This window comes from Halyomorpha halys, unplaced genomic scaffold, assembly GCF_000696795.3.
Source record: "Halyomorpha halys isolate HHAL.00 unplaced genomic scaffold, Hhal_1.1 Scaffold928.1, whole genome shotgun sequence".
Lineage (NCBI taxonomy): Eukaryota > Metazoa > Arthropoda > Insecta > Hemiptera > Pentatomidae > Halyomorpha > Halyomorpha halys.
In genome coordinates, this window is record NW_027116508.1 from 211,394 (window position 1) to 226,864 (window position 15,471).

Sequence of the window (15,471 nt, forward strand, 5' to 3'; positions counted from 1 at the left end):
ATTTTTGGCCAAAAGATCAAACGCTTCTCGATCTGTAGCTAATTTATAATGCGTGGATGGGCCATTTCAATCTCTTTGGATTCAGGATTTTCATAACATGTTCCAGATGAAATATTCATTTCATAAGTGCCTCTATTTTCTAATCTCACGCGAAATCAATTTAATTGATTTATATAATTAGAAATAGAGATTGCTTAAACTTGTTCTTATAAATTATAATTGCTTGTGATTTAAAAATTGAAAGGATTGATAAATTTAGAACTATCATGGATATACCATTCTCAACTTAATTCAATTTTAAAACATAACAATCGAATATAATGTGCTGTTAGCAGGAAGGTTTGTGAAACAATGGGGATGGGTACACTGTGAAGTATCGGTGATAGTTTATTTTAAAGACAAAAAACTACTGATATTTTTTCTTTAAATTGTGGTGGCAAGATTATAAACGTCTTCAGCGGCAATAGTCGACGTTAGCGAAGAGACTCTTTGAAATCGGTTTGCCACTGTCGAAATTATTATCAACATTTTTATTTTTCTAGTGTATTTCTTTTAAATCTATTTTTATTTATAATTCATAATTTTTCATTATTTTACATTTGTTTTATAGGCAAACTCATTTGAAACCTTTCGCCATATGATCAATTACTAACAATTAATAATTAAGAACTATGTGTGTTTTTCGTAGTCTAAAAAAACTGAATATTTCTGTTCATAATAATTTTTAATGTATTGTTTTATGTTCAAGTGTAAACATTGTTGTTTAGAATAATAAAGAGTGTACCTAACGATTCATCATTATCATTACAGTGTTCTATTAAGTAAAAAATTTAAAGGCAAAAAATAATGCTATTTGTTCTTTAAATTTAATGGGAAAAACTACTGATATGTATCATTATCATATTAAAAAAAATAATAATTTTGGTTATTGACGTTTTAAATATATTGCAGATAAACATATAAAATAATTAATAGATAATAGAGCTGAGAAGGAGGCAGTTAATGTTTATTATGGTAGTTTAAGATGAATTATGAAAATTAATACATGAATCTATGATTGATGATAATTTATAATAAGAATAATTTATGATAATGAAAATTTAATAGTTTTTTAATGATAATTTTTAATATAAAAATCAGATTTATAGCAGAGAGAATTTTGATAGCCTTAATAAAACCAATGGTACTGTTCTCCAAATTACTCTTCTCTATAAATTCTCAAAAATTACTGATTTAAGTAGATTAAATGCAGATAAGAATAATGTTTTTAATATATTCCTGAACCATTTTTACCCTTAAAATTTTATTTATGCAGTTTAAGATAGACACCTTATGAAAACCAAAATTAGTCTAGAAAACAAAATAAACTATAATACAGTCAGTGAAAAAAAGTTTTATGGATGTAACTACATAAATGGGTTACCTGAAGATATTGATAGATCTTAAAAAGAATATGATGGAATTATACTCCTCGTGTTATAGATCCAGTAAAAAGATTAAAAATTACTACAGCAAAATAAACGACAAAATAGAAACAAAAAATCAATCAGGATTGAAATATAAAGATCTATGTTTTAATTGTCCAGCAATACACGTATTAAGAGAAAATGAACAATCATTGGGAGAATAATAATCAGCATAGGTACAAAATGTAACCAAAAATAAACATACTTTGATTTTAGAAATATAATGTTGCTGTAAATATGATAAATTCTGGAAGCTATTTATGTATCGGAAAATATTAATTATGTGGTTAGTTTCAAATCAGACACAAAAGACTAGAATAATATTATATTGAAATTTTAAGTAAAATTGATTTGTGAACAAATTGTTTTTATATGAGATAAACCATATATTGTTAAATTTGGTAGGTTTTTAATACTAAAATAAAATTTGAAATATAAAAAAAAAATGTATTCTAAACTTGGTATATGAAGCAGGTTAAGTTAATTAACCAATTGATAAGAGTAATAGATAAAGCAAATATAAATAAATTTTAAGTGAAATAGTGTATAACAATAAGTAACTTAATACAGACGAAAGATAATTAATTGGTGCATAGCGGTTCTCTAATTTAACTACATTTTATAGGTTAAAAGGACTAATTTTATTTTCGAAAAAGGTTGAATAGCCTGAACAACCTTAGTTGAACAACCTTTTATCACTTTATATAAAGCTGACTAATTATATAAATATTATAATTAAAGTAGGATAACTTATAATTTATAATGTCTATAAAAATAATTCATATAATCTATAAAACAAGAATCATTATTATTATATTATAGGGTTATTATTATTATAAAAATACTTCATATAATCTATAAAACAAGGTTCATTATTATTATATTATAGGGATTCAAAAATATTTACGAATTTTATTTAATTACATGCACAAAGATCTTTCTTCCTTTAAATAATTATAACATAATTTTAATTGTATTTAATAAATGTATAAACATCAATAAATAGTAAAAACTACTTCCCAATAAGGAAAATAATTGCTCAAGACCAATTGAACTCGCCGACCTATAACAAATGCCAATTATTTCGTTATTATTGATAGACAACTGAATGGTACGAAAGTGGTTTCTAACTAAACAAAGTACATGATATACATACAAAACAGCTAGAATTGCATTTTGTTGGGTAAGGAGAAAATTATGTAATGTACCTCGTTTATACTTCATGACAAGCTTCTGTCATGAAATCAATTTATACTACCCCATTTATAGACTAAAAACTAGAAAGGCATAAGTGAAAGGCATTGAAGAATTTATGGATTATTAAATCCAGGAATAATTTACACAAATCATTTATATTTGGAAAACATTATATCAAAGAGGCCGCGGTAGCCGTGCGTGCTGGTTGAACCAGAAGGCTGTACCGGCCTCAGAATTCACTGATTTTGCGATGAAGCAACGGAATACATCACGACTTTCTTGTACTAGATCAGGTTAGTGGCCTGTAGGTTGTAAACGGATCTTTCGTTATTAATAAATAACTTTTTCTATTCTTATGCTGCGTAAAAGCTATTCATGTTAACAATTTTGATTCTGATGTTAACATGATATCTAGTCTGAACCGGAAAGTACAAAGCTACCTTATATTTTGTATTTGTATGCAAATATTAAACCCTTCCTGTAATTTCAAACTTTTTAATTTTGATTTTTAAATAATTTCTGTATGTTCGTTTCTGATCCCAATTCCTTGGTCAACATCATGTTATAAGAATTTATTAAATATGTTATTATTTCGTCTTTTTCTAATAGATAAACTATTGATATTATAGACAATTTTTTTCCATGTCAAACAACTGGATTATCACTTGTTGAAAACGAAATAATTCATATCTCTTTTCATTATGATTTTAACAGTCGACAGAGAAATTAGGTGCGAACAACTCCTACGTAATAGGTGATATCAGGCTTTTATATTTTATTATAAAATTTGTGAAAGTATCTCTTTTTTGGTTTTAGATTATTTCGATTCTAGTATAATTTTCTTAATTTGAAAAAAAAAATATCGCCTTAAAAATAAACTTTTTTTATGATAAAATTCCCAACTCCTTCCAGTTCTTAATTTACTGCTTACTTAAAAACGACATATATTTTTATTGATAAAACAACGAAATGGCCAAAATTTTTTAAAATGAAATTAAAAAATTCAAAATGGTCAGTTTTTGGGAGAATTCCCCATTTAAGGTACGCCTATTGTTACGTTAGGATTTTAAATATAAAGGAAAAATAATATCTTATATTAAAGTTTTACGACGTAAAAATAACGAATATCGACTTTCCTGTCTATAATACAACAGTTTAACAAAAGATAACAACGATAAATATCTTTGTAAATGCGACCGGCAGAGATCGGGCGGTTTCGGTTTATTACAATGCGAACTCCTACTTTTATTTTCTCTTTTTTCGACTTAAATTATTTATAAATTCTTGATTATTTTGTATTTATCTATTTTTATTATTTCTAACAGTGATAAACTGTAGTTTCCGGTGCCCTCGCGATCCACTCAACCTCTATAAAGCGGGTACCCTTAATTGAGAAAAATATGGCGGATAGGCAGAATCATGAACAAATTACATCCTTGCACAACCATTGTTCAAGAAACAGTACTCCTTACGAAATACTAAACCTCTTTTTCCAAGATCGAAAAATTTTCACTTACTATACACTTTACACATCGGTAAATAATAAAGAGTAACACCTACTTTATGTTCCATATAGCGGTAAGTGAAAGTAAAAAAAGAAGATGAGAGGGTCCAAAACCAATCCCTAATAAAGTTACCATTAGAACGTAACCTCTTTCCGTCAGTACGGATAGTTTTATTCCAGTGGAATAAAACTCAGACGGAATCCGTTAGACGAAGCGCTTCGATATTCGTCCTGAGAAGGCTGCCTGTTCAAGAGATTACTGAACCATATAGAAAATATGATTTTACTCTAGACAAGTTGTGTGGTCCGGATATCTATTGTTTATCCTTTTACATTTGACCTAATTTTTTTAATAGGAAATGAGCCGTTTCATTTCTTTTTATCCCTGGGATAAAACTTATCATATTCTGGGACCGCTATTTCAAACAGGCATACATAATTCATTTCTTCGATATGAGAAATAAAACAGAACGATAGCAATGAAGGAAAAAAAAAATAAAACCACGCGCCTTGACTGAAATGCTTTTTCCTTGTCGACGGGACGTCCCAGAAGTTATAAATAATAATTAAAATATTATAGAGGTTAATATATTTTACGAGATAAAGATGTCAAGATGGAAATATCAATCCATTATCCTCCTTTCCCAGGGATAATGGGTTCGCTCTTCGGGTCCTTTGGGACAGCTTGATGGCTCCGGCTAAGGAAAGGGAAAGGGTTAGAGATGAAAAAAGTTTCGGGGAAGTTGTATCATAAAATAAGTCATTTTCAATGAAAATGGCTCTGTTAGTATTCCATCAATTATAAAAATGTTTCAAAATAATATTCAGTGCTGGGATGGGACAATCACTCCTCGTAATTATTAGAATTTGAAAGAAATGTCTACTATTAGCATTTTTAATGTGTTTTTTTTCTTCAAACGTTAAATTTCTTCACTAAGGATGCTTTAGAAATATAAGATTTTTAATTTTAACTAGAAAAGCCTCAACTGTCAAAAACGCCACAAAACAGTTGTTATTTATTTATTTTTTATACCTTCAATGAATAATCGTATCCACTAAATAAATGAGATCAGCCAAATTGCGCGTACGGCACCCGGTATATATAATTGAAGGGACAGCATTGCAGAGAGTAAGATGGTTTTGTAAGACTGTAGGGCTTAGAAAGGAAAGAATCCCTAAAAAGTGAATAACCACTGATCTGACGGGTAAATGTCCGAAGGGTTACCTGAAACGGAGGTACATTCACTAAACCCAGCAACTTTACAAGCCCATCATATTCCTAAAGATACTATCACATATAGGAACAAACATGAATATTATTGTGAAAACAAAATTAATTGTTTCGAAATAAAATTCAAATATAACATAAATCAAATATATTAATTAATAAAACGTAAAATCCATAGGCAATCTTTGATTAAATATTAAAATTTTGGCATAAAATTAGTTAAAGCTGTCCGAGGAAATTCTTAAGATGTTGCATTTTCGACTCTAAATTATGATTTACTTCACGAACTTCATTTCACAGAAATGTATTGAGCACCAAAATTTGCAAAAAAAGATATAGCTTTTTTTAAAATTAATTTTAGATATTTAGATTTTGGCACAAGTTGCCAAAATTCGCAATGCCACTCTTTCATCTTTAATAACTCCAATTCCCCAGTTTCATTTTTAATAAGTAGTATTTATTACTAAAAATGTTGAGAGTTGTATTTCGTAACCGAGCGTACGAAGAGCCGCATGCGGCTTTCGGAACCACATTTGCCCACCTTTCCCATAGAGCAACTGCACCTGAATAAAGATGTGGTATGTCCGACTCAATAGCAGAAACTCGAGGCACTTAAACGGAGATTTATCCCCAATCGTAGAAGACCAAACAGGTTGGAGTTGTAGTGCGTTTGTCATTAAGAAACAGGACAGCCAACTGGCGTAGAGTAACCCCGATCTACCCTACAACTTTCTATAGCCGGTATCCTAGCGGTCCTCGCATCCATTAAACAGTCCGCGTCATTCCATTACGAAACATGCTTTTACTTGTGACGAATTAATTTAACAGGACTCACCGCAACCGCAAAGTCGCCGGTCTCTTGCCTTAGGGCTCTGTCAGAGGAATTAGTATGGGCTTATAAAAATGAAGTGTCAGGAGAAAATTGGATGAGTGAGTAACGATTCACTTGATGATAAGTTAAAATATTCGGGGGACCTCCATTGATTGCAGGATGAAGAATAAAGGTTACGTCGACATTGAACTTTCTTGACCTTTAGTATTTAACAGGAACTATTGTTTTTTATGTTAACAACTGGAGGGTTCCAGGCATAAAGACGACACTAAAGTAAATGTGCTACTGAAAATTAAGTGGGTAAGGAAAAATGACTGTATATATCTCATAATAAAAGTATAATATTTCTACGCAATATTAAGGTATGACCAAAAATAAAAAAAATAACAATTATACAGTGAAACCGTTTTAGCTTATTTTCAATTTTAATGAAATTAAATAAAAAGTAATTTTATTATGGGACATGGAGTCCCCTAAGAATAAATGCACTATACATTTGACTGTTAATTGTCTGACTTACAATGGTTTGTTAACTAAATAACGAAACAATTGAAATATTAAGGTAAAGAATAATATTTAAAACTAATAAAATGTGCAAGTTTCAAGCTTCATATTTAAAAATACTCGTAACATAAAATAAAGTGAAACCAATAAATAAAGATTATATAACATAAATCTTGTTGTATTGTTACAAATTTGAGGAAGTGGAGAAATAATTTATCTTTCAATGAGGTGAATGAATAGGTTTTACGGATGAGTAGGGAATTTCAGAACGGGGGAGCACGGGTTATAAAGGTTCATATTATTATTACTATCTTTGAACGATTTATTATTTGTAAAAAAATATTTATGATAGACCTCACGATGGTCAAGTAAACATTTTATGGTTTGAAGTAAGAAAGATTTACGATTTGACCACGTCCACTTATTTTCGGTTCTCGGTTGTGAAATGTGGTAACTGACAAAAAAAGAAACATTTTATAACGTCAAAATGTTTGTTATGATGTTAAAATGTTGATATACTTTCAACCAAGAGTCCATTACCATGACTTGAAACCAACATTATATTTTAGGAATAAAAATTTCCTTAAGAATTGAAGAAGATGGTCGGGGAGTGCGGTCAGCAAAAAAAAAAAAATAAACAAAAATTATTTATACATGCCGACTTTTTAACCTGATAAAAATGAATTAGGAATGAGAAAGGTAGCGGTATAGAAAAACAACAAATAAAAATTCTGGATTTTCTTTATAAGTTTGATTATATTAACTTTTATAAATTGTGTGGTTAAAAAACTTCCGAGTATGAATAAAATCTATTTTATATTTTTCTTCATTTTTGTAAAACGTTTCGAAACAATTTTCACATACTCATGCACCTTTATAATCTTGTCATATTTTCAATACCAATATTTAAAGGCTTTTTAACCTTACAATTTTATAAAAATTAACAAATAAAAATTATTTTAACTATTTATAAGGAGGAAATGTTTTGATAAACCTGTTGTGTGGGTAGGTTTATCAGTGCTACAATGAATGACTGAGATCAACAAACCAGATGAATCTCGGACCTCTACACCAAAATTTATTAAATCAGTCTTGACGTAATCCTCCCATATATGTTTCGGGCGACCCCTCGAATGTTAGCCCATCGGCTCGGTTCATGGTTCATATTTATATTTCTGTGAGGTAAAACGGTAATGATATAACAAAAAATGATAATAATAAATTTTAAAATTAAACTATTCCCAACAAACACCTAATACCATATACAACTATATTATATAAAATGAATAACTATCTCATAACGTATATTATTATATTATATTAAGTAATATACGTAGAAATTAAATCACAAATTAAAGATAAAGCTATTCTGAGGGCAAGATCAATTTGTAAAAAACCATGTTGGGTATAAACGAATGAGAATCTTATCTTTATTAAAGTGATACATTTAATCATTAACTAACAACACAATATTCTTATTAGAACAAATTATTTCAACAAATGATGATTGCCTCTTTTAACGATTTGATTAATTTAATTTGAAGGATAAGTACTGGATACCAGTACATCAAAACGTTTTATTGCTCGTCGTCAACGTAAGGGACTAGGATAGCCGCACAGAAAAGGGAACCTGGGTCGTAACATGATTCTTGATCAGACGTTTTATTGTTTATTAGGCCATTAAAGTTCCCATTAATGTAGAGGAATTACATTAATGGCTTTGTAATTATAATGGATGAGATAAAGGATAAATGTTAGTCCGGTGGTTGGAATGGCTCCATTATAGCTGGGCTGATCTGATGGAAGGGCATTTAGTTTGTTCAAAGGCATGCAGGACAAAAAACAAACGGAGGTTACAAAAAACAAAACGTAGCAGTGATGGGTATTTTATTGAGATAAGTTACGGGCCCGGTGGCAATTCATTACAACACATTACTTAATCATAGAAGATTGATTGGTCGATCAGAGATTATGAACTTAGAAAAAGTAGTTGGATTAACTGTTGCCAACAATATTTTTATGTATACTACACAATCTTCGTTCGCTTATATTTCATTTTTGCTTGTTTGTATTAATTTATCTACGTTTATAATAATTATAGTGGATACAATAATTTGTATTACACATTTGAAAATTTAAGCTTGAATTTGACCTTTTTTTAATTTTTTTTTATATATAGAAAGTGGTAAAATGGGTTCTCACCTGCAACGTGTAATAGTAAGAAACTGACTTCATTTAGTAGAATGCATGTAAAATAAAATGAAAAGTTAAAGTGGATTCACATCTCCACAGGCTTGCTTTTGTTCCGTTTAAATAAAAAATGTTTGGGTGAATATAAATTGACAGAAAAATGTTAAATATTTTTTAAATGGTAAATGTTTGAATAATGTTTTTGTAGATGAACTATGGCATTTTTTTTTAAATGGAGTCCAATATTGCATACTTCTATAATATAATATGTAAATGAAGACATTTTTTCAATTTAATTTGTGGCCGTTTAAGGGATAGAGGGATCGATTGGTTTGTTATGTATATCAGGGTACTATTTCTACATCCCAATATATGATTATGAATGTTACGTATGAATGAATTACCTTGTAAGGAGTAGAGCGGAATCGTGATGTTCTATGGATGAATCGTCATCGTTGTTCATTTTCTTCTGCCAATCGCAGAACTTGTTGAGCATCAAGGAGGCCGAATGTCCAGACCACTTAAGCTCGTGCAGAACTCGGAACTTCACTAGAACCACACTCATCGGATTCCCTATACTCGGATCTTTGAATATCTTATCCACCTGGAAATATTGTTTTTACATTAATCATGCGTAATCTTAGGGAAGTATACCGAAAACATATTGAACAATACTTACAGCAGCAATAAGGTTCGTGACGTAGAGTGTGAGATCGTTCCCGTGAAACTCAGCCATTTTTGCATCAGCCACAACCATGAGTTCGATTGTGTATTCTCGATTAAGAGAGCGCTTGGTTCTCCTTGGTCTGGCCATTACTGGCTCTTCGTCGATTACCCTTTGAGATTCTTCGAAGTCGTCATGATGAAGATCGTCATCTGGAAAATATATTAATTGTTATTTATCAGCACTGAAAAACTCCTATCTCCCTATATATGAGGAGCCTTATATTGAATGTCATATTTTTATTGAAAATGGTTTATGGAGAAATAAAGAAATGTTGGGGAATTCAACTTTCTGTAAGAATGGCGGTGGATTCTTCGATAAATTTAGTATCTCAGGAAATTCATACTTAATTAAATTATGATGAAAGATTGTTACGAAGAATTAAATCATAAAGAGATTCTGGTTCTATACGTTTGTTCTATATTTGCGCGGAAGTCATCAGAAACAGAGACAAATTATTTCCTTTTTTTTTTTTGGTACTTTCGGAACGCCTCGAGTAAACATAAAATTCTTTTAAAATATTATTTAAATTCACTGGGATCAATACTCTCGTAAAAAAGAGTATTCGCAGGTGTACGTAGGATATAGAATAAATCTCTAGGAACTGAGTCATATTTAAAGTTCAGTTGCCAAATAACTTTTCCTGCATTCTCAATACAAAATCAGAGGAAGTAAGGGCAGTCGTGCAGGATTTTTTTTCAAGAAAATTATAAAGGTATTTAATAACATCACAGATGGCTTTATAAAACTCTCATTAACTGAATCATTTAATGTATCGTATTAATGTATTAAGTATTTAATGGATCGTAATTTCATAAAAAATATATATCGAATAAACGCACTTTCTCCAATAACAGTGAATAGTGACATAACAATGAAGAAAGTATCCAGTTTTCCACTATAGGAGAAATATTACAAGCAATAACATTTCCTCGGCCTTACTAAAATCATTATGGCTGCCCTCTAGTATTTTAGTTTCTTCACGTTATGGGAGACGCCATTAAAAAGAGATTTTATAACTCAACGATCCTCACATTATCCTGACACTGTACCGTACATGGATCCTGTAAAAAATAATAATGGTTGAAGGACCCAAAAATACCTTGTGCTTTCAATTTTTTTTTTTTTTTTTTTTTTAATATATGTGTCTGAAATATTTAATAACTAAATAACCAAGGTTCATGACGAATTTGACTATATTTGATTTTTATCGATTTTTCCGACCATTGCATAAAAAATTACAAGCCTATTTATTTACTTATTTTGGTCACTCAAAATATATAAAATTCAAATGTTAATCAAGAAGACAAAATTTAGTGTTCAATCTCTGTTTAGTTTTTCCCCTACCAGTATATCCAAGATAATTTGCAAAAGAATGTAGTGGATTGTAAATTCATATCAGCTTAAATGCAAAGAAACTTAGGGTCGTAATAAAAATAAAACGACAGCTCAGTTAAAATGTAATGTATCTTATGTCACTCTGTCGCTCTAAAATCAAGACACCATTTATGACTAGAACAGTAGCAGTTTATTTGAGAAAAAATATTTAAAAGAACAAAGAAAAAAAAAAATTTCGGGAAAAATTCCAAATGTACTTTTTTGGAATATTAATAAAAACTGCGAACATTTATACCATCATAGTAAGAGTTGGGAATTTGGAAGCATACACATAATAAGCCAAAGAGAGAAAGTTCAATATAAGTTTCCAAGAATTTTGCATCGGAGAAAATTACGAGTTTTCCTGAATTGCCAGATTAACACTCAAAATTAAACAAATATTGTACGTATTGAAATCCTAACAGACCTCGATATCAAAGATCTTCGGGAATTGCTAAAAGGATACCTAAATAATCAAGTTTCTAATAAACCCATCATAATAAAAAGACAACTGTACTTAAACAATAAGGTCCATAAAATCAATACAATCTTATTTATAAAAGCATTTTTTTTGTTCTAGGAATTTTTGAATGTGAAATGAACAAGGATAAGTATTTATTACAGAAATGCAAAGACAAAAAAAGATTAATTATATAAATCCTTCTTTTATGACTTAGGAAAATATCTTATGTCAGAAAAACTGAGTTAAAATACAGCTCTTGCGCCAATATCAGAAGCATTTTTTAAATATTTATTATTCGTTATTGCAGGAAGATAGTCCAGGTGGCGTTAAATTAAGGTATCAAAATATTAAAATAAAATGATTTATCGTTTATCACGTTTCGCTCCACGGCTTCGTCAGGTTTAAATGAAGAAACAAGATACAAACATTTTAGAATTGACAGAACATTAAGAATAAAAAACATTTCAAAACAATTTTTATATTTATAGTATATACAAAATAAATAATATGTGAAAGTATACACTATTTACTAATAAATAAAACCAGGTATTCAGAACTTTATCACACTTGGTTTATTTATTAGTAACTAGTTTCTAGTCCGCCTACAAATATACTTCCTTATATTATGATTATTTATTTTTATATACTTTATAAACATAACAATTGTATTGAAATGATTTTAATGTTCTGTCAATTAATATTTGTATCTTGTTTTTTCATTTAGCCCTAATAAAGCCCTGAAAAGTGGGGTGAAACGTTGTTTAACAATAAATAGCTTTCTTTTACTATTTTGCTACCTTTATTGACCACCACACAGAATGTCCTCCTACAATCTACTTTATACGGTCAACTATTTTCTGCTCATATTATTATTTATGATCCCCTTCCTACTCATTTCCGATAAGAAGGGAGTGGAGGAAACTACTTGGTACTATCCTATTGTAACTATGGTGTGGAATCAAGTTTTCATTTCGCGGATCCACCACAGAAATCACCCATGCCGGATTTGAACCGGCGCCGCTGCAGTTCCGAGGTTGCAAAGACCAATGCCTCGACTACCTCAGCTACAGACGGCCCTTTCAGAAGTCATCCAATATGAATATTTAAACAATAGAGTTAGCTAGCATGGCTAAGTTTAATTAATCTTTATTTCATCACAGTTTATACTGAAATGCGTTATATGCTTTGTTTCAGTCGAATTTGTCATATGTAGTTCAGTAACCCTCTAAAACATGAAACACGCCTGTCTATAAAAAAAATTGAGAAAAAAGATACCAAAATGGTATCAGATGAAGCATTTTCTTGTTTAATTACTTTTAATAACTTGAATTTAGCAGAATCTTGAAATATTTTACGATTCAATAAGTTGTTCGGAAGCATTAACGATGATGCAGAGCTCTGACCAAGTTCCAGGCTGCCGAAAACGGTTTATAAATAACTCCTTTATCAGATAAAAACAGCCTATAATGCCAAGGTATAAAAATAGCTGTAAGATGCTTGAGAGGCATGTTGGAATCTTGTGCAAGTCTAGTAATCAGAGTGAGTCGGTAGGTCCAAGCAACACGGCTCCCACGGTACATTCACAATGACACTCTGCAGGGTAGTATTCGTATTCCTGCTAGGTCCTTGCAATTCTTAGAAAGTAAACGGCCGCATAAGTAAAAGTATACGTGAAGACGTTTTTTAAGCGAGTGTGCAGCTTAATATAGTCAATGGTAATTATTACTTTATTGCCTTCACTAAACCTTTTGTTTTTTAGTGCTTATGGCTGAAGCGCACACCTACCGCGCGTGCCTTCCTTCTCAAACACCAACAGCCTTTTTAACTGTCTTTAAAAACCAGAAGGTTATCAACCCAATATATATATATTTATTTACAAATACTTTAAGATATGTTTTGATACAATGCCAATTTCGGAATGCATTTTTATTAAAAACTTTAAGGACGTTATACATTCAGCCACATTAATAATTTAGAAAGTATGGACAATAAAAAAAATTTTATTTATAGAACTATATAATATTTTACTGAGTTACCAGGGCAGTGGATTGTGTATTAAAAATACTTTCTAGTATATGCTGATAAAGCGACGCCACCTAGTGCAACTCGTGTGACACGACAAAAGCGGGGCAGTGTCAAGTTTAAAACGAAGTTTCTCGCGCCACACGTTGCACATCTCGCATGCCTTCTCAGTACTTTTACTTTGCATTAATAAATACATAATCAGGTAATTCTGACTTCATTGGCTTGAATTGCAAAACGCAGTAAAATCTCTTCTTCAAAATCCAATATTATATCGTATACAAATTTAATTTTTAGTCATTTATTTTGAATTTTTTTATAAACAAAATTAAATTAATACACGCTTCCACTGGGTGGGAACCATATAGCGTATAGTCAATCCTTAAAGTATGCCAACTTATATTTTAATAATATTTTATGGACATATTTTACTTATTATGGACGCGAGTAATCCACTAAATAAATTTTATTAATGTTAAAACTCTCATTATATGTATGAATCTGTACTACTATAGAGATAATAATCATGAGACATTGTTCAAAAAAATTTATGTTGAAAACATAAACCAAATAATCATATTACATCTTTGATATTATCGATCAGGATTTATGCGAAAATATAAAAAAAAAAAAGTAAAATAATCTATTAATTGGAAACAAGGAACAATACGTTGTTTGAAAATAATGGACCACGAACGATACGGATTTTTAATAATTGAAATTGGTAATTTGGAAGGAACGATTTTAAACTAATTTCATCGATATCTTAAATATTTCTTCATAATATTCATATTAACATTGCATTTTTGGCAAGTTTCAATTGAACTTTTTTTCTATTAATATTTCATATTTAATTTATTTTCATTGTATACAAAAATCTATACTGAGAAAATTTAGTATTTGTAAGAAATTAGATAAATTGCGATTATGACAAGTTATTACCGTTAATTTTATAGTGTACAGAAGAATTGAATTTCTACCTTTATAAAGTAGCAACTAACAAATCAGGCTTGAAATGGCAATTTTTTTTTCATTTGGAGGGATATAACGCGCAGGTTGAAACTGGAAAATCTCCGAGCCTTGAGATTTGCAGGAACTGACTATAAAGTCGAAGGACAAAAAATAATTTTCTCTTCGAAGGCTATCTCACTGGGAGGAGGATTGCTTGAGTAGACTTTAACAACCTATAAAACTCCAATGTCTACATTGATAACATAACTCTGAAAGCCCAAAAGTGGTAAATGTTTCTATCTCTAACCTAGCGATTAGGAGTCGCGAATACGTAGTGTTGATTTAGGAAGAGGTAAGAGATCGACAATTTGGTTTTTAAGAAAAAGTAAAAAAAGAAAAAACTATTCAGTAACTCCCCCCAAAAAAGTACATATAGCTACAGGCCTTGAAATGAGGCACAACTAACATCAAGTTCCACTTAAGAATTTCGTAATATCATTATTAATTATTGTTCTTATATAAGGAATACATTAGGGATCTATTATTATTATTGGATGTAATAACATATGCCTATAAAAGTATAAACGATGCAATTTCACATTTATAGAACATTCTTAGTTTCATCATACTTCTATCCATTAAATGTTATCGGTAGATGTAATAGAGAGTTCGATTTAAACACCTTGTTAAAGTTCTGATACATTCTATGTAAATGTACTATTTTGGAGAAATTCAAATTAAAAATTTAATATAAAATAAATCTAATGTTTTTTTTTAGAAGTGTTGATATTTAACCGTAGGTGTCAGGGTGCGGTCAGCAAATAAACAAAAACTTATTTATTTGTACCGACGTTTCGACCTGAATTTCAGGTCTTCGTCAGGAATCCTCCGACTAGATTCTTCTTTCTTGACTCTTTTCAGAATTTCTGCCTGAGCATCCCTAATGTAGACTTGAAATTCAGGTCGAAATGTCGATACAAATAGTTAAGTTTTTAATTATTTGCTAACCATAA

At 30.1% G+C, this 15,471-nt stretch overlaps 1 protein-coding gene across 5 annotated transcripts in view; it reads right to left on the bottom strand.

Moving 5' to 3' along the window:
* The window catches only part of AdamTS-A (ADAM metallopeptidase with thrombospondin type 1 motif A), a 500,044-nt gene that overhangs the window by 60,559 nt on the left and 424,014 nt on the right, over positions 1–15,471 (bottom strand). For all 5 annotated transcript variants that reach the window (XM_014430963.2, XM_014430964.2, XM_014430962.2 and 2 more), the window contains exons 6-7: positions 9,601–9,797; positions 9,326–9,525 (exon numbers count right to left, since the gene is read on the bottom strand). In XM_014430963.2, the coding sequence (XP_014286449.1) occupies positions 9,326–9,525; positions 9,601–9,797 (397 nt within the window). The remainder of the gene's footprint in view (positions 1–9,325; positions 9,526–9,600; positions 9,798–15,471) is intronic.